The sequence below is a fragment of the Penicillium roqueforti genome, assembly GCF_015533775.1.
Source record: "Penicillium roqueforti strain LCP96 04111 chromosome Unknown scaffold_01, whole genome shotgun sequence".
NCBI classification, from domain to species: Eukaryota; Fungi; Ascomycota; class Eurotiomycetes; order Eurotiales; family Aspergillaceae; genus Penicillium; species Penicillium roqueforti.
Genome location: NW_024067565.1, coordinates 2,192,997 through 2,216,070, shown reverse-complemented (window position 1 = coordinate 2,216,070; position 23,074 = coordinate 2,192,997). Strand labels below are relative to the sequence as shown.

Here is a 23,074-nt window from a genome sequence, read left to right as displayed (position 1 = left end):
TTCTATGCATGTATCTAACTCCATACACTCTTTTGTTTGCCAACTAAAGCTCCCTTCTTCTTATTCGTAGCTGGATCTCGCCAAATTGGGACCCATAGGACCAGACCTCTTCCCATTTCCATTCTCATGATCTGACGGGAATTCTTCTAACCTTTTCTCCCATGAGATTTCTATCCATACATTACTATCCATAGTATATTATTATGGCCTAACAACATATTCTCTTATTCTCTTTCATTATATTCTTGTCTTCTACCGAGGTTCATGTAATTAATGTGATCCACGGAGGTGAAAATTCTTTCACACAGGAGAAACTGACTCATTTCCCTCCAAGCTTCGTGGGGAAACACTTCCTCTGTTGCCGACATACTCCAGTGACTCTATGAATTTGTTCTGAATATATATCTTGGTGACATGTACACTAAGCTACGCTAGTCTATATTGGGTTATTATGTAAATAAAACACACAGACCCGTGGACGGGCCTTAATGTCTCTGTCTTCTTTCTTATGCTTCAGGTCTACAATAATGGCCACAAAATCTTCCGACAAGATATTCCCAATCACAACCTTTATTTCAGACCTGCCGACCAACCTTATTCTGCAACCTCTCCCATCATCTGAAAATGGTTCTGTCAGTGGACGTTTGATCATTGTAGGCGATGTGCACGGGATGGAAAAGTCCCTTGAGGCACTCTTAGACAAGGTCGATTTCGACAAACACAAGGGAGATCATCTGATACTAGTTGGCGACCTCGTCAATAAAGGCCCCGATAGTCCTGGTGTTGTTGATCTGGCCATGAAGCTTGGCGCTAGCGCCGTGAGAGGCAACCACGAAAATGCAGTTCTTATTGCGGCTGCGGAGATCAAGGTCAACGCCACAAGGGATACGCTACTGCACTCTAGGGGCGTGGCTGACGATCCGGTCGTACCTGAAAATCCCGACGCGGAGCTACCCGGAAATAATATCCGAGATTGTGAGATCGCCGACAAATGCGTACCTGCCACATCGCACAGTACGGCCTCGGTACTTTCGACGCGTCATCTCGACTGGCTTGCCACTTTGCCATTGATATTGCGCGTCAAGCTACCTCATGTCCTAACATCCTGCTTCGGTGACATTCTAATTGTCGTACATGCTGGCCTCGTTCCTGGCATCCCACTTGAAGACCAGGATCCACACGCTGTAATGCATATGCGGAGCCTTATCCGTAAATCAGGTGACGAGGATGTATTCGTACCGGCTGAAATTCCCGGAGAAGAAAGCTGGGTTATGGAATGGAACCGGTGCCAAGATAGGCTAGCATCCAAGACTATGGTGATATTCGGGCATGATGCAAAGCGCCAGTTGCAGCTAAGCAGGTATGCAATTGGACTGGACTCGGCGTGTTTATACGGCCATCAATTAAGTGCGGTTGTAATTGGGGCTTCTGACGGGAGATTTGAGCATCATGTTGTTCAAGTCGAATGTGCTGATGTGCCTATCATTCCAACAGTCTCTGTGAAGTAAGGCGACAAGACTGCAGCTATAGAATCCAATAAAATTCAGCTAATCTGAGGTAGCCACTTATGTATGCCCGGCGCTATATGATAGAATTTTTGGGGCTATCATTTGTCTGAACGGACAAGTACTAGTTTACTTATCGAAACGAATATGCTATAAATAATATCTATTTTTGAACAGCATCTACTCTGATTTCCATCTCTCTTCACGACGTTACGCAACCAAAATACGAACTATGTCAGGCCCATTCGAGGCTCCGGATTGAAATTCAGATATTAATTGATGCCAGCCTCTATCTACCGTTCATCCGTTGACAACTACTCCCCCGTTGGGATGCAGACTCTGCCCAGAGATAAAGCTACTATCCTGGCTCGCAAGGAAAACGAAACATGTGGCAACCTCACTGGGTTGTCCTGGGCGACCCATCGGTGTGCCGCTGAACTCCTCCTCTGCGGCGGTAGTCATAGTTGCTGGAATAAGAGGTGTCCAAACTATACCCAGATTAGCTGTTGCGAAAATATTTCTGTGGGAGATTCGATTTACCTGGCCCAGGACACACACAATTCACCCGAATGCCGTTTTTGACTTGCTGGTTGGATAAACCCCTAGTGAAAGCGACGATTGCGCCCTTTGTTGACGTGTAGTCGAGTAGATCAGGGCGACCAATGTAGTGGTTAACCGATGCACAGTTGATTATGGTCGAGCCGCTTTTCAGATGAGGAATTGTATATTTCGAAAGATAGAAGACGGGGTGGATATTGGTGTCGAAGGTGGTTTCCCATTGAGACCTGTGAACGTATGTTAGTAAAAACACTTAATGATATAAGACGGAAGACACATGCTCTTCTAGATCCTTGATATCGTCGATCATCGTTTGAGTCCCAGCGTTGTTAACCAGGATGTCGATACCACCTAAGCTTTTAAGGGCTGTGTCAACCACTGCTTGGCAATTCTTCTTATCCCGAAGGTCAGTGGGGTAGCAATAACAGCTTTGCCCAATTTCCTCTACTCGCTTTTTAGTCTCCTGTGCGTCTCTTTCTTCCTCGGGAAGGTAAGTGATTAGACTCGAGGCTCCCTCCATAGCGAATAGAATAGCAACTGCACGACCGATGCCTGAATCACCACCTGTGATAATGGCTTTTTTTCCGGCAAGCTTCCCCGCGGCTTTGTAGGTCTGATACCCGCCATCCTCGGTTGGAAGTTGGCTTGAGGTGGGATTTGGGTCTTCCATCTCAGCCTGTAAGCCGGGCTTTTTGTGGTGCTCAATAGGGATTTGGTGACCTGAATTTTTTGTTAAGCCTGAAACAATGAGACAGAATTGTAAATGAGCTTACCCTTTTGGAATTGAGATTGAGGGCCCCGAGAGGGCTTTTCCACTTCCTGTTGCATGCTGGAAATTCGTGTTTCACGTGTTGTTTTAGGTCGCAGGAGTATTAATGTCCCAGTGATCAAGAGGTGGGAGGTGGAGAGAAAATAGATCAAATTGAAGGTCAGATTGGCGGCTGAGTTTATAAAATAGAGTATGAAATTTCGATCCGGTCAATGTGACGTTTATACATGCCAGGAAACCGGAAAATATTGAATATTCGTTCTAAAACTGCCCTCCCTTTCGAATCCTGCTCCGAATCCTGTTCCCAAGGCTCGATGATGTAAGAACCCCGACAGTGATACCTAAGTACTGAAGAGATGGTCAAGCGCGTTTATAATGTCTCTGTCGCTTATGTCGTAAAATCATTAAGATTCGTTCTGTAAATTCTTATTCAATTACTTTGTCATAAAAAACCAATCGGTATATGGTTCGATATGTACACAAGCGTAGAAAGCAAAGCTAAATCCAGGAGTATGACGGGATCATCATTCTGACTGATAATGACCGGACTAGGCCGAGGAATCAAGTTTCAAACATCACTATTCCGGAGTTCTGATACAGTTATATTGTATGAATCTTGGCATAATGTGAGATCCTGTTTATACCAACAACATGGATGACGGAAGATCAACGTAATGGATCGTATAAACATGGTATTTCCCCACAAATAATTAAGGTCTATCGAGACTCACTAATCCTAAAATTGAAAACGAAAATAAAATCGCGATAATCAAATATCTATTCAACTACGAAGGGGCAGAGCGGCCAAGGGTCAAATGCCTGACTTTTCAGGTTTGATGCCTGAATATGCCTGAATTATAGACTAGTTCAAAAATGAAGCTATTCCCACCATGCAAATTTCCGTATGTACCCGTTCTGTGCGGTCGGAGTCGGGTCTCAACACCCACCGATGATTTGTATGGTCTGGAGGCCCACAATCAACTTCTCTAAGCTTAATGTTATAATACAATACCAATTCCCCCCGGATATATCGCACATATAAAAGAATAATCTGGAAGAAGGTTATATAGAACCTTATATGGTAGCGGAGCTCTAGCTTATCCGAGATCAAATTAGTATGTCATCGACTAGTCAACACCATGGATCTGGAATCCATATTAGGTAGCGGCTGGTAACGGGATGCCTTTTTAAACCATAAAAATCTTCCTCTTCAAAAAATTCCTCCCTTCTTCCCGACATCAAATCTTACTGTACAAAAATTGTTCAATCATCCTCCAAAATGTCCGACCTATCTTTGCAAGGTCAAGAATTGAAGAAAGTCCCCTACCACGACCACCCTCCACAATACGACTCATACCAACCAGATCTACTCACCTCGGTTATTGAAAACGAGTATAATGTGAAGATACTAATCCAACGGCTAGGGAAGCTATACAAGGAGTTTACTTTCTTCGCAGATAATATTCCCGACCAACCTAGTCACCCTCAGACTGCGGAGCTTTCCCTAGGGATGGCTCGACTATTTACAGAGGGGACAGCGATAGGTACAGAGTTGGCAAATCTTTACAAGGAACGCACTGAGCAAAACACCGAACTCTACATTGCCATATCAAGGCTCACTCAGGGTGAGTTTGATCGAGCCTATGCTTCCTTGAGGCGGGATCCCAATCGGCAGATGCGAGACAAGCTGGCTCAGGACCAAAATGACCCTAGCGACTTCATTGATAGAGAGAATAAATACAATTCTCAACGCTCTCGGAAAAACAAGCAAGTAGAGGGAGCTGGAAATTGCACAGTTGATGACCGGTTCTTCGAGCTCTCGGCAAAGGGGGATAAGCCAAATGACAAACTTGGCCAAAGCCTTGGATCCCATGATACGGTCAATGTTTCAAGTATGACTAATGATGCGCCTGCGCAACCACCCACGAGCTTTTGGAGGAGAATTTTGAATGGCTTAGCTCGGTCTGGTAAAGTGAAATGAGAGTCTCCGGAGTGATCAATATATGATGAGACTGCTGAATGTTGGTGTTTATCTTGCTTTATAAACAACTTGAACGAGCCACGTGGAATCTGGGTTACGTTCGTGTGCTTACTTTGAATTTCTAATACTATCCTTGAACACTTCTACGAAGCTCAATAGCCTACATCAATTGGAGGCAGGAATGCTTAACATCCTGTGTCCATTGGGCCCATTGACCTCAGTAGAACTTAATAATAATAGCCAAAGCAATTTCCGCGAAATTCTGCATGTCATCACCCTAATCGATTTCCCAAGGTCCAAATGTCATTATCCGCATGAAGCCGTTAGTCATTTGACTTGTGACGGGGCCAGAATTTCGGATGTAATTAGCATACTCTGCATCAAAGTATGCAGTCATCACTGAATGCCACGTTGGCTCAAGACAAAGACCGGACTTTTTGGCGGGTCCCTCGAAGTCTTGATAAAGGCCGCAATTTCCGCTGATATCTGCCATGATACCTGCGTCTTGTTTCTGGAGTCTTTCTTAGCCTCCAAAAGTGCTTTGATCTCATTGGTAGCAGGGTTCACTAGGGCCACTGCCGTCACTAGAGGAGCCATCACGACGACGGGGGGAGGAGTTGCAGGTCGCGGGATGGAGATGATGAATCTCACCGGGCCGCACTCTAGCTCCGCTGAGGATGGCCGAGGGACGCCCGGGTCGAGAGCCGTCAATAGAATTGGGAGGGGAGTGCTCCCGTCGTTATGATCCACAACTGCTAGCCGCTAGCACTGGAGCATAGGTGCAATGACAAGGCTCTTGAGCTGCGACTTACCTTCTCTCCCACGGAGCCAGTTCATGGTGAGGGCGGTTTGGAGGTCCCTATGCCACGAGGTGTTAGCCAATGTGCTTAAAGACCCTCCAGATAATTTTCTAGGGGCATCATGAACTTTAACTTACCGGGACTCTCCATCCGGGAGTTCTCCAACCAGCCGGGACCCTTCGGTTACCTTGGCCTTTCTCTTTTCCTCGTTCTCCTTCTTCTGCTACTGAAGGAAGAAGAAGCCAGCGATGCTCACAATGGTGAGGACGAGAAATATTAGGGCCCAAAGGCCCGCTGAGAGTTGCCCCATGTTCTCGATGGCGGCGTTGGTGTGGGCGGTGGGGATAGGGATGGAGGTAGGTAGGGCGTGAGGTGGTCGTTAAGGCGGGGCCATAAGGCCACTGGACGAGGGTTTCGCTAATGGTTATAGTTGTGTTTGCCATCATGACGGGATTGTTGTTGAGTTGAAAGAAAAACACCAGGGGGGAGGGGGGTCAAATACACACTCCTCGCCGCAGGTTCGTGCCTGCTGAATCTGAACTATGGTGTGGTAATTACCTAGAGTATGTTTGTAGCTTCCTTTTATATGAAGACAAGCCGATCAACCAATCAAAGTTCAATCAGCCAGGTGAAGAAAGTAAATAAGGAAGTGGCCGTCCAATTTCATCTTGCCTGGTTGCCTCTTCCAGCGTATATCACCTGCTTTTAGGGAGTCTTCACCTTATGTTCATCAATTGAGATATCAAGATTCTGTTCCTTGCTTTTCCGTTACTTTGCTCTTGCTCGTTCTTGCTCTGTTCTTATTTTGCTCTTATTTTGCTCTTGTTTTGTTCTTGTTTTCTTAAGAAGAAAGAAAAGCCCTTCCGGGACTATTTTAGGGACTTTCAACAGCCTAGGTAAATCAAATTTCGATAGAGCCTTTGGGGAGAGCCATCTAGAGACGAAAAACTAATTTGATTGTGGCTGCTTCATAGCGCTATACAACCATCAAGGTGTCAGTGCTTTACTGTTACTTGTACAAAGTACATGTATTGTGAAATTTGAGGCGGGCAAAATGAGCTATTGGCCGCTGTAAGAAGCCTAGTGACGCAAAGCGGAAACTCGTTAGCTACATATCAAACATTTGAACTTGCGTTACGCGTTATTGCTTAGCGGATCGATTTATTAGCGTATAACGTACTAGCTTAGCTATCGGAAGAGCTAATCACCGTTAAAGAAAGGAACATTTGAATATATCATCGTGCAGAAGTCAACTGAGCCTAATCGATTATAAACGAAGTCCGCTAGTAACTATACCGGGCGGGTTCATGTATCGTCGCCTAGGACTATCTTATCTCTAGTCCCTCTGTACGAAGCCGGAAAACATCAAGGAGAGCGGGCGGATATTACCGTAGCAGGGTCGCAGAGGAAGCGGTCAAGTCGCGTAGGAGAAAAGGGGGTAGCGGGACATAGGAGCTCGGTGGTCCGGATTAATAGTAGAAATGCCTTCTCCGTAAGGCCTATAGGAAGGGGGCGAGGAAAAAAAATTGAACGTTTGAGGAGGGCCGGGGGAACCGTAGACTGTATCAAATCACGCACGGCGAGGTAAAAGGACACATGACGCTAAACTAGAAGGGTAATAGACTAAACCTAAACAAGGTCTACATTAGTCATCCGCCACTGATCCACTTTGTCGCTGGTTCATATAGCCAATAATATATCTTCCTTCATCCAATATCCGATATGGTGTAAGTCAAGGTGACATCGGAAATGCCATGATTTCATGTGGTTTTAAGCATTAAAATCGTGGTCTTTCCATATAGCATGGTCCAGGAGTTGGGACCAAAATCTTTTTAGTTCCATGGGACTTGTCGAGGTCTACTCTTATACTATTAGTAGAATTCGAAGTCTGTCTTTAATTATTTATAATAGTTTGTAATTCAGGGTCTTCTTTCTTGATTCTAATTTGTAGTTCAGGCTAATACTAGAGATATAAACAGTAGTATCTATGTCTACACAGCATTTCAGCTAATAAAATTAAAGAGAGCAAAACATGATGTTAGACTCAGCAAAACAATCATAGAAAAGAAGGAACTTTGTGTCCTTTATACAAAAACACTAAGCTAGAGAAGGAAGAAGAAGAAGAGAAGAAAGGAAGAGCAGTGAGAGAAGTATAGCAGCTGCAGCTGCACCTGCACTATGTGTCCCTCTGCCCTACCCTACACCTGACCTTGCACATGTCAGACGTTCCTGACAATGGGCGGTGGGCTGGGCTGGCTATGGATAAAATAGCCCGAAGCCCATTGACAGTTGGGCTCTGGGCCTATATTCTAGGACCAACCTAGCCCATTGAAGAGTTCTAGTCTTATCCCCCCTTCATGTTTGCTTTCTTCGTCAGAACGACCTCTGAAGTATTTCAAAGATGATGGGCGTTGCCTCGTCACAGTGGCCAGAATTCTCTCTCTCTTCTTCAATTTGGTTGATCAGATGCTCTAATCAGACACGATATTTTCCACGTCGGTTGTCATGAGTGGGAGTGAGCCCGTACTCAGAATCTAGAAGTAGTATGTATATACGGTATATCTAGCTCTCACTCTCCTGGTTCTCGGTACTCTCAATCAAGTCCTCGACATTCAAGCTTAAAACATGCTTTGTTTTAGACATACTTTCGTCTCATCGCATAGTTCCCGGAGACTTGATATCAGACTTGAGGTGCAATATGAGAACACAGAGAGCACCTGCCCTCTTAGTCTCTCTTGCTAGTCCTCTTTCTTAATCTGTTTCCTAATCCCTTTCCTGTCATCCTTCCTATCCTCCTCTTTATCATACGTCTTGTTTTGCTTCTTGCTCGTTATCTTCTCTGTTAATTCACAAACTCAATCCAATGGGTCACATTGATAGTTCCATCAAGGAAGGGACATCATACATGGAGTGAGAAAGAAGAACTCGCTACCGTGGACACATTCACATGTCCCTAGTTTCCAAACAGCTACGACGGCAGGGCATCATGCCAGTCATTATCTCCTTTGAGGCCGTGCGGAAAGCACTCCTCCCGCTACTTCAAAGTCTGAATTACACCAAAACAAGTGCTCTGCACAGCCTGCGTTTCACATCCAGACTGGATGTCTGGAAAAATTTGAGCGAAGCTGTTGAGGAAGTTGATCACGCTCAGCATAGGAGCGCCCGGACAATCGATTTGAAACTTGCAAATCGCCAGATTCACGAGGAGCGCGTTGAATGCGGCAACGAGGCCACTGTACAAGGCCGCATCCTGCACTCAGTCGGCCAATTACTAGGCCACATACTCCCAGCATAGGGTCTCAACATGCAACTTGGGGACTTTCGAACAATCCCCTCCACTTACAATAATGAGCCCGACTTCATCATGAAGAGCGACAACAGTCTGCTTTGCGTAGCGGAAGTAAAGACTTGGTGGGTGGCAGACCACGAAATCACATTCGCCATGGAAAATGAGAACCTTTTCCGAAAAATCGTCGCACAGGCAATACAATATGTGCAGCATTCGAGTTGCCAATATGGCTGTTTGACCAACGGCCGGAGAAATGTCTTCGACGTCCTGCTGTGTACTGACGATGGCTGCTCCTTCGAGCTTGGCCATGATGACCCAGGTATGGCCGGGTAAGGCAAGGCCCTCCTTGGCTTGCTCGTGTATATCGGTGGTGATCTTGGTGCCTTTATAGATGATAATAAAACGAGGGTTATCGATCTGCATTGCCACCGGCAGCCTAGGTAGAGAAGAGGAGGAGTGTGAAGATTAGATAGCAGCAGTCCAAGAAAACCTTGGAAGTGAATAAGAAATGAAAGATTGACACTTCGTTCCTTATAATCTGGATCTATGAAGAGTACCTGCCTCGTATGTATCCCAGCACCTGCCTTGTTTACATCCTTCCCATTTATTTCCTTCCCACCCTCTGTTCTTCTTTCTTTCTCTATCTCTCTCCCACCCTCACACAACCTCTGGACTTAAACCATCTGCAAGCTCTCTAAGCTTATGCTACTGCCACTAGCCTTCTGTCCCCACAATCTTTCATCCAGCGCCGGTACTCCTGGATGCACGGATATCTCTGCTTTATCACACTGCCCGTTCTCGTCGGATCTGTTCCTCTCTGAGGTTCAGTTTTCCTCTTTTCGCCCTCCTGTTCGATCCTTTCCTCCTTGAGGTTCGGTCCTTTCTCTTCGTTCCCGTTGGATCTGTTCCTCTTTGAGGTTCGGTTTATTTGGTATAGTTCTCTGAAGCCTGGTCTTGTGGGCTTGGTTTACTAACAAATGATTCAGAAATGGCCTCCCTCGCCCACGTCCCAGATTTGTTCCGCCACCCATTGGGGGGAGACTGGCCTAAGGTCCTGCATGATCAATTAAAAAGACCCCGAGAATGCAGTATCAGTGTTGGAAACAGCCATGATTACATCACTGCGAGGCTGAGAATCCGTCCAGATTCACAGTCTCCATGGCTCGACGTCCAAATTGGCCCCATGCACATCGCCATCCCAGCCACGCGGGCAGACATGAGATTAGTTCTAAAGGGCTCCTCGAATCAGCAGGATACCTTCATCGAAGGACACGAAAAGTCCCTACCCACAAGACGATACGGTTATCAAACCTGCTTCTTTGAGGTGGACCCATCAATTGGCCCTATATTCGCTGGTCCGTCTTGGCTGTTGGACGATAAGCAACTCGCTATACTTCGCAAAATCCAGGCTATTAATTGGTCTCATGCGAACGTCAATATCTGGATGGAGTTCCCAAATGAATGCTTTGGGGTATTCCGACAAATCCAGCGCCACATGAATGAGTTGGTGAAGCTTGTTCGACAGGCACTTCCCGCCGAGGGAGAGACGCCTTGGACTTGGTATGCCCAGCGCAATCCTTTGCCGGATGCAGAAGAGGCACCACGGCGCCCGAAGATGCCATGGCTTTTTGATCAAAAGGAAACCGCGGAATACCATATCTGGGAGACAGCGGTGGACTTTTTTCTGGATGATATGGATCGCCGTTCGCGACTGCTGGAGGCCGCATTTGTGGAAAAGCACTTCATATGGTCCACCTACAATGACGTCTTTTGCAAGGGCAAGAAGCACGAGGTTATCTTCGAGCAATCTGGGCCGAACGAGGCGTACTGGAAACTCCATATTTGGATGAACGCCGAACCCAAGCCAGCGCCCCCTGACGGCATTCGCGCGAGCTATGAAGTCGATTTGGCGGATCTGGGTAATCCCAAATACCCAGGGGTATATAAGGGTGATGGAATCTGCATCCTCTCAACCCATGCAGATTTTGCCATCCTCACTCGTGCGCCCTTCGAAGCCGAGTTGGACGGGCAGACTCGAAAGCTGATGGCCACCCTGAAGCTCAATCTGAAGTCGACCCAACTGCAGATCGATGCCCTCGACATGGCCTCAAGGGTGGTAGCCTTCGGTGACGATCCTAAGCACCAGGACGAAAAGGGTTACTCATTCCGACGGACCATTTTGGCACACGGAACCGAGTTGGCCACAGACGACCCTTTGGCCTTCTGGTTAAATGCCCAGAAGATTTCGACTTTGCCTGATGAGGAGAAACAAAGGCGGGTCGACTATATCTGGGAAAAGTTCCCATTGGATGAGTCGCAAACCACGGCCGTGCAGAGGTCGGTGTTCGATGTCTCTGCTGGGATTCACTTGGTCAAAGGTCCACCTGGCAGCGGCAAGACCCGAACCACCGTGGTCATCCTCTTGATGCTAGCCAGCCTGAATCTTCCGGTCCTTATCTGTGCGGGCTCAAACCAAGCCGTCGATACCCTCTTAATCGCCTACCAAGACGCCCTTCACAGAGATGAAAGGCTTCGGAAATGGTGTGGGAGGTACTGCCGGTTCCGGACCCCGTACTATCAGATGGCATCTCTGCGCCGGGCAAGCCAGCGCCGACCAATTGAGACGAGAACTATTCAGCCATCCTTGTCTGAAAAGGCTCTCGAAGCTTGCCAGATCGAATCTTTGGTGGTCCAGGAAGCCAAAGATCACTGCGAACAGCATCGGCAAGCCCAAGAGTTTCTGGATTCTCTGGACAAGGATCGGGCGCAGGGGTTGACCAAAGAGGAGGCCCTCCATCTTCAGCGCAACTACGAGCATGTGCTCTGCAGGGTTCTGAAAAGGATGAAGGTTGTCGCCGTCACGCTAAACGCGTCGGGGGACCTTCATCTACAAGGCGTTTTCCACCCATACGCCATGCTGTGTGACGAGGCCGGCCAATCCTTGGAGAGCGATACCATGATCGCGTTGACAGGCTATCTCTCCTTGCGGTCGATCACCTTAATCGGTGATCCTGACCAGCTCCCCCCGACGGTGGTCTCATCGAATGAGAACGAGGGCGGCAACTTTTACGCCCGATCCCTGATGTCCAGATTGGTCAGCTGCTACCCCCTTACGTTGCTGAACGTCAACTACCGATGCCACCCTGAAATTCTCGATTGGCCCGCGAAGGCGATCTATAAGAGCACGATCACTGCTAGTGGTGAGAACGCCAAGGCCGAACGTGTGGGTAATGTATGGGAAGCATTCACCCGTTCCCTCCACCATTTCCGGGTCAGTGGGCTTGTTGGGAAGCGGCGTCTTTTCATTGATGCCGACGGCGTCGCGGAACAGCCAAAAGGATCCACATCCTGGCGCAACGATGCCCATATCAATGTTGTGATGACATTGCTCAAGGCATTGTATGCGAAGACATGCCCGGCCGGTCGCATCACTCCCGCCGACGTGATGTTGATCTGCCCCTACAAGGAGCAGGTGAAACGAGTCATTGAGCGCTTCGCCAACGAGGGGGTGGAATACGGCCGTTGTGTGACGGTGGACGGCTCTCAAGGCCAAGAGTCGAATGTGGTGATTTTTATGTTCACCAAACCGCGCACCGCGGAGCTCACTGGACTGGGCTTCTTGTCTAGTTACCAGCGGTTGAACGTGGCCATGACGCGCGCCAAGAAGCTGATGATCGCGGTCGTCAACATGCGCATCTGGAACGAGAGGTTTGTCGCGATTGCAAAGTCGCGCAACACCAGATTCTTGGCCGGCCTTCTCCAGCATGCGGTCGATAAGCGCGACGTTTTGAGGTGGGAAGGCCCGTCAACGGTCCACAGGCCCTTCGAATCTGCCGGCCCCCCCCTCAACCCAGCGCCGCGACTCGCCCAGCCCGCCCCCAGGCAGCCTCCGCGCCCGGCTCAAGCCGCCCCCGCCCCCACACAGCCCCCACGGCCCCCTCAAGGTGGCCCTGCCTCCAAACAACCTCCCCGGCGCGGCCAAGCTGGTCCAGCCTCCAGACAGCCTCCGCAGCGCCCACCAAGTGGCCCTGCTTCCCGTCTCGCTTCACGGCCCCCCACAGCCGCCCCGGGCCCCCGCACAACTTCATCCCCCCAGAAGAAAGCCCCGGTAGCCCGCGAAACGCCCTCCCCGCGCAAGAGCGTGAGGCCAACTGCGAATGATGACCTGGCCAAGATCACTTCAAAGCTTAAGGACGTGTTTCTGTCCGATTCTGAGCAGCAGGCCAGGAAGAGGGATCGGGATCGACGGCGCGCGGAGGCCCAAGCGGCTTTGGCAGCGATCGCGGCAGAGGAGGAGGAAGAGGAGTAGTATGTGGACTGCGGGGAGCAGTAGGCAGAAGAGAGATAGTCACCCCAATAGGGCTTTCTAGGTTTTAATATGAATTGAAGCATTGGTTGTCAGTTTCTGTCCTCGTCATTGTTTGCAGAGAGAAACCCTATTTTATTTACTTCGACCCAGATGAAATACCGAACCCGCGGTTCAGACCTGAGGCAAACAAGGTACAGTTTTTGTCGTTGCTTTTGGCGTCTCGTGTTCCAATTTTAGTGACATATTCAAGGAAACTCGGCAAACAGGGTTGGGAACTGGGAGCTGAACCTAGTATCCAGATAGTATCCAGATAGTATCCAGCGAGGCTCAACATCTCACCTTACGGAGGTTTGACTACATATGTAGTATTTCAAACCTGATTGGAGTTGATACTTTGGAATCTACGGATCCTAGAATTCAACGGGCGATAGCAGCCGTTATTCATTTCTTACTAACGGGCGCTGGAAAAAACATTATCGGCCTAAACCGCAGATCAGAACTGTTGAAACCCTTGCAACAGAATTCAGGGCACCACAAAGCCGAAACATCTGGAGCCCCCAAGCCCATGTTCAGAGCGTCCGAAGCCGCTCGATGATGGCCTTCGTCTGCTCGATGTCCTCCTCCGTTTGGACCGGGTTGGAGGTCGAAATTAGTGAGCTAACCCTTCCGGCCATATCCGCTGCGTTCGGTCCCTGCATGAGGTCTCGCAAGGCCTCCAATTTGTCAAATTCCGCCTTCGATCGGACTTCAAGGCGGGCCAAGATCTGTTGGAGTTCCACCAATGCGATGTTCCGTTCCGTCGCCAACAACGCGCTGTGAATTGAGATGCCAAGTCGCGAGCCCAGGGAAGATGTAGAGGAACGTCCTCGTCGGTGACCTTTTTGTGGCATCTCGCCTCCGAGAGGGGGCTGGTAGAACGTGCATCGACAATCTTTACAGTTCCACTGACATTTTCCACATGCCGTCACTATTCTGTCCTCGGCGTCCATGTACCGGATACAGTGAGCCCATGGCCCGTGACGCTTCAGACAGGACTGGCATTCATGGGGGAGATAAGGTGCCGACGATCTGTACCAAGACCGACTCAAGGTTCGAGGATTCAGAACTGATCCTCTCGTCCAACCGTTTACCCGTATAATTGGTCGTGGAACGTTGCATAGGCTCGTGGAGATTGTCTGCGTTCTTGAGGAATTTGACCGCGTCGTTTTGAGGAGTTGACCGGTCCGTGCCACCTTCCAGGGAAGCTGCTTTGCGTATGTTGCCCATACACCAGGCTCCATGAGTTATGCTCCGCCTTCGGCAGATAGGACATTCATCGGCGCGCCAACAGTGTAGTGTCCGGCCATTTCGGCAGGGGAACCTTGAAACTTGTATCGTATTAGCCATTGGCCCGTTTGTCAAGGGTTATCTGGATAGTCACTATGAATCTTATGCGGGTGCCAGTATCCGATCGCAATTGACTATGTCTTGACTCGCGGGCGGGGATGATGCCGATATGGCTATGATAGGAGAACTCTTGGAGCGGTGAGAGAGATATGTAGAAGGTTAGATTCCTACAAACGATCGAGATCTAGCTAACTAAATAGCTAGGTGAAGCCTGATAAACCAGGCATCGGCATGTGACCATCACAACAAGAACCAAAGACCAAAAGGCCAATAGACTTTGCAGGATAAGAGAGGTTGGCGACGAATTATTGATAAAAAACCAACGGAGAATGGATGAAAAGCTGCGGATGGGATGGTGAAGGATGCTAGGAGACAAGAGGGGAAGAGAAGAGAGGAAATGTGACGGAAGTTCTGAAATGATCAAGGTTGCTGAGGTTCCCCTGGACTCTTCAGTCCACATGATCTTCAATACACATGACACCTTTCTTCACCATCTCCAATTGCGTTTAGTTACTCACTTGTCCAGCCGGACCGCAAAGAATACTCTTCGCCCTCCCAAATGGAGTCATTTCCCAGCACACACCCAGCCCCGCTAGTCACAGATGACCAGGACCAGCCTGCATATTAGGCGCGAACTGCGCTACAGCACCAATGGACTCGTGGGAGACAGGTTCGTCAATAACCAGACACTCTGCTCCACACACTACAGAGCCGCATACCTTACCATGAACCAGGGGTACGTACGCCACGGGATAGAGCAGACTTCTACTATACAATCGGGACCAAGACTGCCAAAATTGAAGCTTTCGGCGGTCCAGTCAACGGGGACTTAAATGCCTGTTAACGAGGAATGTGATTCGTGTGAACTATTACAAGGGCCTTTCACTTCCTATGTCGTTGCCGTCGGGCTACACCACTCGATACCGGGGTGTACCAATTGCCATTAGGGAAAAGGAAAAAAAATGCAGTTTCACGACCCGACCCCCTTCGAGCTATACCGCAGTGAGCCAATCAATTGATCTCACACCACCCAGTACCCTCTGCGAGATCGAGGAGGCACTCGAGCAGGAGATCCTAGCGCGGGAATCGGCAATCGCGGTAGTTCGTGGGCATGACCAAAGGATCCAAGAGCTTCAAGCCTTAAAGGATTCAATGCAGAGTGGCAACCGGTATCGTTCCTGTCCCAAAAAAGGTGGACGTCCAGTGCTAGAGTTGTCAACGTAACAAAACGCCTGTACTTGACCGCTACGCCAAAAAGGTGCACACCTTCTTAGCTAAGCTAAGTACGGTGTATTATAACGTATTTTTACTTCCAACAGGAGTAGCTGACCTAAGTTATCGATGGTGCCGAGTCTTTCTTCTCCTTTACGATCTCAATCCCTGTCTACCGCCGTTCTCCTTTGGAGTTCGGCTTTATTCCCTGGTTGCCGCCCGTTCTTACTTGGGTGGTAGAAGTCGAAAAGTAAGTAAAGCCCCGATGTGGCTAGTGCTATGCTAGAATTTGGGTATTTGAAACCCTCAGTGATAAGATCCTAACTTCACCATAGGCATATCTTTCGACATCACTTTACAATGGCAGGCTCAACACAGCAACAGCCCCTCGTCAAAGGAGGACATATGCGATCCCCAAGTGACCTGCCTGAAACATTCACCTCTTCAACGGTACCTTGTGTTTACGAGAACACCATCATCCTCGCCGCAACGCACCCTTCTATCAACAGTGCCCACCCATTGCGAGACGGGTGGTTTATCTCCGACTTCTACACCTTCAACTATCTCCTCAAAGGTCAAGGCCAGAAGCAGACGTGGCTGACAAGCGCTGATCCAGAAATATGGGCCATATCTACATAGCAATCCTTACGAGGAGCGCAAAACTTGCCTTGATCGTGACATACTGGATCAAGATCAACTGACCCCTGTGACTGTCGTTCGGTCGAATGAAATGATTGACCGTTTCCTTCTGGAGGCAATGCTAGCCTCCGACTTAGCTAAACGAACCGACGCCCCACTCCTCCTCATATTTTGTCACGTACTCCCCAATTACCACCTCTGTTTGAACGATAGCAATGAATCAAAGGGACTCAGTATCCTCGCCCTGAAAGCCGTCCTTGAACCCGGTGCCCGCGTTACCCTGGTTACTACCGCTTATTACTCGGGAGGATGGGCTACGACTCCGGAATTAAACATTACTAGCATGACAGCAGCTGGTGGGCTCCATACTAATCCGGACGAAGAACTTCACAAAGGACTTTCTAATGCGTGGGGTGCTTCACTAAGTGTCGGTCGGACTTGTGGGTCAATTTTTGCGAGCACCCTGTTCCAGACCCTTTCGAGTGCTACGAGTCCTCTGTTAGATGCTCGAGAATCTAGCAATTCTAGTGACCAGCTGAGTTTACAACCCGAGGAGCCGAATGATCAGCAAACCCTAAGCTATAACTCATTCTGCCAATCTGTCCTGGATACATGCCAAAATAGCGTGACACGGCTAGGCAACAGGCAGTGTTTCACATTCAGTGCCCAGGATGATAGATGGGATACTCATGGACGGGCCGAACCGGCATCCCGCTAGCCCACTTTGAGTGTCGGTGGAAACAAATGAAGCCCTATCCGTACACTGGGCCGGAAGATATACGCGCACTTCGAAACCAAGATCCCGGAAATGCCACATTCACAGTCAGCGACCCAAACAAAGTCGGCGGAGTCCGCACAACTAGGAACAGCGAGATCATCGAGAACATAACCGCTCTCATTGCGCAGTACAGAATCAAGGAGATGGCGAGGATGTTCCATGCCACTTATCGAGGGGATTGGAATCGAGGCCGAGAGGTGGCTTAGGGAGGTACTCTTTTCAGATTCTACCAGTTAGGCATATTCCCCGAGTCCGAGGCTAAGATCTACTCCACGATTCGTTTCAGGTAGGAGGCGGCACTCCTCGCCGATTTTCTTATTGCGATATATGAGCTTCCGATGCCCAGAAACGAGATGTGCATCATATAGGATTGGCAGTCCTAGGGGGTTGAATTTCAGGTGAAGACCTCGATGTCAGAGTCCGAGTTCGACCAACGATGGTTGGCAGTAGCCTTGCCATTCAACCTCTGTTTCAATTTCTCCCGCCTATCCGATCAGGGCCCGCCCTTCATGCGCCCTTTCAAGTATTTGGTAGCAGCGTTGCTGGAGGCCAATAAGCCCGAGCATGAGACCAATGGTATCATCAATGCCATCCAAGAGTTCATGCAAAATGCCCAGGCCTTCCACCAGCAGCGCGTTTTTGCCAGCCCAGAGGTCCAACGTAGAGGGCGTGAATGGTTGAGGTCGGTTGGTCGCCGAGCCCACAAATCGCTTTCTCCCCAGAAAAGGTCCAGCACCACAGAATCTGCCTCATACTGAAGACAGAATATTTGCTTTTCTTGTGTACTATTGTGTTTTCTTTTTTTTGGGGGGGGGGATGCCGCTCTTTGGAGAATATTCTTATATACCTAATTTCATTCCTTTGCTTGATTCTGGTATACTATGATAATCTGATGATAATCTAAGCTGCACGCCGGAGGAAAGATCCACTTGTATGAGATAGAGATTTCCAACCGTAAGAACCAGCCGCGGAGTAGAACATCTGTCGATGTCGAAGTATGATCACTTTCCATTTGCCAGGAAACGTTCGGGAAATCGTGAATGCCGAGGTTTGTGTTCAGAGACCTACCTAGTGAAGTAGGAAGAGCGCGACGGCGGTCTGACATCGCAGACAAGACGACGGGGATGTTCAGTGCACGACGGGGAGTATGAGGAAGGACACAGGGCCCCTGTACGACCGGAATAGGAAATAGACAATCCTTTTGAGAGAGATGTAGGACGCTTGATGCTCTATGCTATGTGATCGGGGGCTAAATCTACCATTCTGGACATTTTGGCGCACATCAGGATGTGGCGCGGTTTCCCTATTACAGTACCTACCTAAGGTACATACCGTGGATTACCATCAGTCTGGTTCCTCCCGCCTTTGAGTAGATGAGACCCGTCAACTTCCCCCCTGAATGACTTTTCCTTCAAGCAAATCCTCATCCGCACAATCTATCAACTGCATAATCATCAAACCCCGTCTGCCGTTTGCACTGAACACTGAAAGCGACGGTAGATCTTTGCCCCCCGTTCTGCTTTGAAGATCGGCTTCGATCCTTGGCTCTTCTTCCCGTTCTCCTTTAGAGATCGGTCTCGTTTCAATCCCTGTCTCTCGTTTTCCTTTAGAAATCGGCTTGAATCCGTGGTTCACCTGTCCATTCTCCTTTAGGGATTGGTTTTCTATTTCGACTTCGGTCACCCGTTCTCTTTGGAGTTCGGATCCAATCCTCGGTTCGCTTATTCATCCTCCTTTGGAGTTTGAATTTCATCTCAGCCCTTTCTCTTTGGGCTTCAGTTCCAATACATCCTCTGGAGTTTCACCGAATCTCATCACACAGCAAAATGTTCCGTCGGCCAGATATCCCTCGTAACGCATTCGCTATTATGCCACTGGATCGCCAGCGGGCTCTTCTCAGGAAGCAGGCGAGAGAGATGACGACCACAAGATCTGTGTCCGAGTTCCTGGAGGGCAAGATTCGAGACTACCGAATGGATCTCGATTACATCTCTTGTGCTCACGATGGTCTTCTTGAAGTCCTCGACAATGAAAAGATAACCACCTCGGAATTTATCACCGCGTTAAAACCACTCATGACATCCGCCCGACGTACTTCTGATCACTTGAAGTTCCTTTCGAATCAACGCAAAGCCATACAAGATGATCTCGAAGAGCTACCGCCCGTGAAGCGTCAGCGACAAGGAGAACTTGACGTCGAATTTCTGGAAAGAGCATATACCGCAACTATTTGCCCAAAGGTGATGTCCGCCGGCGCGAAGGTACCGAAAGAGAGGGATGAGTATGGGCGAAGCTTCAATGCCTCTAACTTCAAGAGAGACGTTTGTTTATATTATGATATCCCTAAGGATGAATTTGAGGGACACTGCCACGTGATTGGATCCACTGATGCCAAATCGATCAAAGCAGCCCACCTTGTGCCAAAGAGCCTTCGAGGAGATGAGATTGCTCACCTATTTGGGGTGGGGGCCATTGTATCTTCTGATCCGAGGAATGGTGAGTTTGTGCCCCCCGCGATAATGGCTCTACCACTAACCTAATATCCAGCCCTGTCACTTCACTACAAGGTCGAAGAAGCCCTTGATAGCGGCAAGATAGTCATCGTGCCTATCCTCGAAGACGAGGATGTCACGACACCTTCGCGTTGGAAGTGTGTGTTAGCCCACGAAGCAATGCGACACACAACAGTGATGAAGCACTTTACAAAGGAAGACAGCGCCAAGGCGACATGCACTACATGGGATGTAAGCTAATATTTCTTTCAATGAGCCTGGGCAATTAGCTAACCTCTTTCTAGGACCTGGACGGAAAAGAATTAAAGTTTCTTAGCGATGCACGGCCAGCTAAGAGGTTCCTATATTTCCGATTCATTATTACCTACATACACTGCAAGAAGGAAGGCAATCTCAACTTTACCAAAAAAGTTGAAAACATCAGACTGTTCTGGCCAACACCCGGCGAATATCTCTGCAAGTCTATGTTAAAGACATTGTCGAGAAGTATCTCCGGCCACAAGCTACCAGACTGTTTGGTGCAGGAAAGAACCTTTGAGGATTTCGAAAGCACTCCTGGGACTGATGAGGCTACGAGCGGGATCATTGTGGCAGAGGATATTTATCAGGCCATGATTGTGTCAATCAAAGAACCTCCAGGTGATAATGATGAAGAGGAGGAGGAGGCCTCTGACTCAGACTTAGACGAGCCGGCCTTTATGGACTGAATTGAGTTTTTGTGAAGCTGGACCTTTGCCCTTGCTTTTCTTTTTGCTGCCCTATATGGAGGCCCGAAAGTCTGAAGTTACTATCTTGAGACAGAGCCATTCACTCAATTAAACGCTGTATTTGTTATCCAAAGAACCATAGAAGGAGTCAAAGCTCTAGATACCTTAGTAAAATAACTCAAGATACCGAGGATCAGAACATTGAAGTATGAAAATTATGGCATCTTCCTGGTACCCCCCTGAAAGCAACACCATAAGCCAGCTATGGATGCGCAGGTGAAGAGAGATCAGATATAAGGTGGCAGTTGGTACGAAGGTGTATAGCGGCCAACAGTCGGATGCCTGATTTTAATGGTTTTATCGCCTAATTGGGACTAGCTCTTACCAGTTTTAGACCGCCTTTGACACCGCTCAATACCATCTTTTGTAAGTACACATCGAAGAGACGAAACTGTTACCATGGGGTAATTCAAATGCCTTCTACCTATTTTAATTCTCAAAACTGCATTCAAATATTCGCCACGCCGGAGCCAGAGGATACGGAGAGTTTGAAGTTTATACGGTCGGTAGGAATGGGGACTTTGTGTTGAAATCCAGGCTTGGCTTTCCAACCGTTTTGGGCCTTGGTGTCAGTTGCGCTATTAGCTTTTCTCCGGGAAAGTGCGGGACTACGGCGGGTATGAATAGCTTTAAATACAGGAGATTCATATAGTTGGAGGGCCTTAACGCCTAGGATCGATGAGAAATAGTATTTGGGGGGGTATGAATAGCTTCATGTTTCAACTTTCAAGCTGTTCTCAAAAACTTTGGTACTCTGCTTACTAGGAGATCTGTCATAGTAATTCAGGTATTTTAATTTCCTGCCGGTCTAAAATTGGTAAGAGCTAGTCCTAATTAGGCGATAAAACCATTAAAATCAGGCATCCGACTGTTGGCCGCTATACACCTTCGTAAGTTGGACTTGAAAGCTAGGGAACGAGGTATAGAGTATTCTAAGGTTGCAGTATCCGCTTCACTATATATGCGATAAAAATATATTTCTCGATACGCTGTAAATTATATTGTGAATAAACAGGTAGATTATAAAACTCAAGCCACAGAGACTAATCCATCACATGTGTATACTTTGCATCAGCGCCAGGCTAGGCATCATCCACACTATGCATCAGTCACATATGCAGGGGTTTCCGTGACTGGGCAACGAAGTAAGCTGGCAGCGGAGCACGTTTTGTGCGGTTGCAGGAATAGTCATTATCTATGGATATCCGCCTGCGTGATTAGTGAGCACGACCTGAGTGCTAACCGTGCACAGCCGAAATGTTCAAGCTGAAATATACCCTTGTTTTGGCCTCCAACAAGCAATATTCCGCGGCAAAGCAGTTTTCATAATGCCGGAAGAATTGGAGGAGGGATGGACGGTATCGCATTTGCAATCTGGGCCTATGAGGACATCACGAAATTAGGGGCTAGCCGTTCGTGCCGCAATGTTTGCGGACTTAGCATCCTCTGGCTCGCGGCTAGGGCAGTTCGATTGGTCAAATAAGCCACGTTATATTTCGGTCATAGCGTAAACAAAGCAGGCGCTATCACTCAACCATAGCAAGGCCCTATCAGACCATTCTTTGTATTTTACGGTTCGTAGACCCTCTCGCGTAGGTGACTATATAAAGAGAGCGGGAGGCACATCGATAACGGATTACGAACGACCGACGGACAGTTGATTATATAGGGACTGAAAACTCGGGGGCTAACGCCAGGGCCTCTGGGAAAGCACCTAATCAGGCGACATTCCCTAGAAAATAAAAAGATAAATGGACCACTTGCAGTATAGGAATGAGATTCGGTTTCTCAAATAGAGGAGATAGAAATCCAAGTCCGACGATTCATTATATACAAATATTTTGCCAATGTACTGCGAACATGACAAGGGTACGCCGGGATAAATGGTGAGCGTTAGAGCTCAACGAAAACTGAAACGAACAAACCAAGATGAGTACGACATGGGCCTCATTAAGTTTATCATTTGGTCATTGGGCCTCGAGAATCCTTATTTGTCGCACAATGCATATTTCCTGTTGCATTCGAATGAAATGAACAAGATTCGGGTCGGATTCTGGCATCCCCATCAGTCGCCCAACGTCTGAATTCACTCTGGTCTATGGCAGATATAGCCAAGCTCTCGTAGAATGGAATGTGTGTTATTTCTTAGCTAATACCAATACCCGCAACTCAGAGGTCCTCTAGGGAAGTCGTGAGGGTCCATATATGGTGTTTAAAACTGTAAATGAATTGGCCTGAGAAAAAAAGCATGACGAGCGAATAAATTCGAAGAATTCGATCACCTTCGATGATCCTTGATTTTCGTGCATGTTCTCGCTTATAGTTTTCCTTGGTTGCTGGTGTCTTTGTGAAGCTGTTGTCTTTAAGCAAGCTAATATGTGTCTTTAAAAAGCTACAACTAGTTCGGGAGATGACTCGAAGCCCACCCAATGTTGACTGCATATCCCAGCGGTGTAGGTAAGATGTCAGAAGAGTACGTATATTTATCTGAAGCAGAATCATTTCTAGAACCTCTGGTATTTTCAAGGCTGGAGGAGTCAAGGTCGACGTAGTAAAAGCCTTCCTAGC

The 23,074-nt window shown here is 48.2% G+C and overlaps 10 protein-coding genes across 10 annotated transcripts; 7 read left to right on the top strand and 3 right to left on the bottom strand.

Moving 5' to 3' along the window:
- Positions 1 to 527: 527 nt before the first annotated feature.
- LCP9604111_1269 (metallophosphoesterase family protein) lies at positions 528 to 1,508 on the top strand (the record flags this gene model as incomplete). The annotated part of the gene is made up of 1 exon (XM_039076416.1): positions 528 to 1,508. The coding sequence occupies one exon, from the start codon at positions 528 to 530 to the stop codon at positions 1,506 to 1,508; it is 981 nt and encodes a 326-aa protein (XP_038933817.1).
- A 297-nt stretch (positions 1,509 to 1,805) lies between these two features.
- Positions 1,806 to 2,891, bottom strand: LCP9604111_1268 (uncharacterized protein; the record flags this gene model as incomplete). The annotated part of the gene is made up of 4 exons (XM_039076405.1): positions 1,806 to 1,993; positions 2,046 to 2,290; positions 2,345 to 2,783; positions 2,837 to 2,891. The coding sequence occupies 4 exons, from the start codon at positions 2,889 to 2,891 to the stop codon at positions 1,806 to 1,808; spliced, it is 927 nt and encodes a 308-aa protein (XP_038933816.1).
- Positions 2,892 to 4,111: 1,220 nt separating this feature from the next.
- Positions 4,112 to 4,813, top strand: LCP9604111_1267 (uncharacterized protein; the record flags this gene model as incomplete). The annotated part of the gene is made up of 1 exon (XM_039076394.1): positions 4,112 to 4,813. The coding sequence occupies one exon, from the start codon at positions 4,112 to 4,114 to the stop codon at positions 4,811 to 4,813; it is 702 nt and encodes a 233-aa protein (XP_038933815.1).
- Positions 4,814 to 5,209: 396 nt separating this feature from the next.
- On the bottom strand, positions 5,210 to 5,650 carry LCP9604111_1266 (uncharacterized protein; the record flags this gene model as incomplete). The annotated part of the gene is made up of 2 exons (XM_039076383.1): positions 5,210 to 5,565; positions 5,626 to 5,650. The coding sequence occupies 2 exons, from the start codon at positions 5,648 to 5,650 to the stop codon at positions 5,210 to 5,212; spliced, it is 381 nt and encodes a 126-aa protein (XP_038933814.1).
- A 2,949-nt stretch (positions 5,651 to 8,599) lies between these two features.
- On the top strand, positions 8,600 to 9,235 carry LCP9604111_1265 (uncharacterized protein; the record flags this gene model as incomplete). The annotated part of the gene is made up of 2 exons (XM_039076372.1): positions 8,600 to 8,848; positions 8,909 to 9,235. The coding sequence occupies 2 exons, from the start codon at positions 8,600 to 8,602 to the stop codon at positions 9,233 to 9,235; spliced, it is 576 nt and encodes a 191-aa protein (XP_038933813.1).
- Positions 9,236 to 9,890: 655 nt separating this feature from the next.
- LCP9604111_1264 (uncharacterized protein) lies at positions 9,891 to 13,211 on the top strand (the record flags this gene model as incomplete). Its single annotated transcript, XM_039076361.1, has 1 exon — positions 9,891 to 13,211. The coding sequence occupies one exon, from the start codon at positions 9,891 to 9,893 to the stop codon at positions 13,209 to 13,211; it is 3,321 nt and encodes a 1,106-aa protein (XP_038933812.1).
- Positions 13,212 to 13,780: 569 nt separating this feature from the next.
- On the bottom strand, positions 13,781 to 14,101 carry LCP9604111_1263 (uncharacterized protein; the record flags this gene model as incomplete). Its single annotated transcript, XM_039076350.1, has 1 exon — positions 13,781 to 14,101. One exon carries the CDS (start codon positions 14,099 to 14,101, stop codon positions 13,781 to 13,783), a length of 321 nt encoding a protein of 106 aa, XP_038933811.1.
- Positions 14,102 to 15,248: 1,147 nt separating this feature from the next.
- LCP9604111_1262 (uncharacterized protein) lies at positions 15,249 to 17,166 on the top strand (the record flags this gene model as incomplete). Its single annotated transcript, XM_039076339.1, has 7 exons — positions 15,249 to 15,267; positions 15,332 to 15,337; positions 15,601 to 15,698; positions 15,856 to 15,880; positions 15,933 to 16,059; positions 16,145 to 16,402; positions 16,449 to 17,166. The coding sequence occupies 7 exons, from the start codon at positions 15,249 to 15,251 to the stop codon at positions 17,164 to 17,166; spliced, it is 1,251 nt and encodes a 416-aa protein (XP_038933810.1).
- A 470-nt stretch (positions 17,167 to 17,636) lies between these two features.
- LCP9604111_1261 (uncharacterized protein) lies at positions 17,637 to 17,984 on the top strand (the record flags this gene model as incomplete). The annotated part of the gene is made up of 1 exon (XM_039076328.1): positions 17,637 to 17,984. The coding sequence occupies one exon, from the start codon at positions 17,637 to 17,639 to the stop codon at positions 17,982 to 17,984; it is 348 nt and encodes a 115-aa protein (XP_038933809.1).
- A 1,068-nt stretch (positions 17,985 to 19,052) lies between these two features.
- On the top strand, positions 19,053 to 20,446 carry LCP9604111_1260 (HNH endonuclease signature motif containing protein; the record flags this gene model as incomplete). The annotated part of the gene is made up of 3 exons (XM_039076317.1): positions 19,053 to 19,722; positions 19,774 to 19,970; positions 20,024 to 20,446. 3 exons carry the CDS (start codon positions 19,053 to 19,055, stop codon positions 20,444 to 20,446), a joined length of 1,290 nt encoding a protein of 429 aa, XP_038933808.1.
- Between the last annotated feature and the right edge of the window lie 2,628 nt (positions 20,447 to 23,074).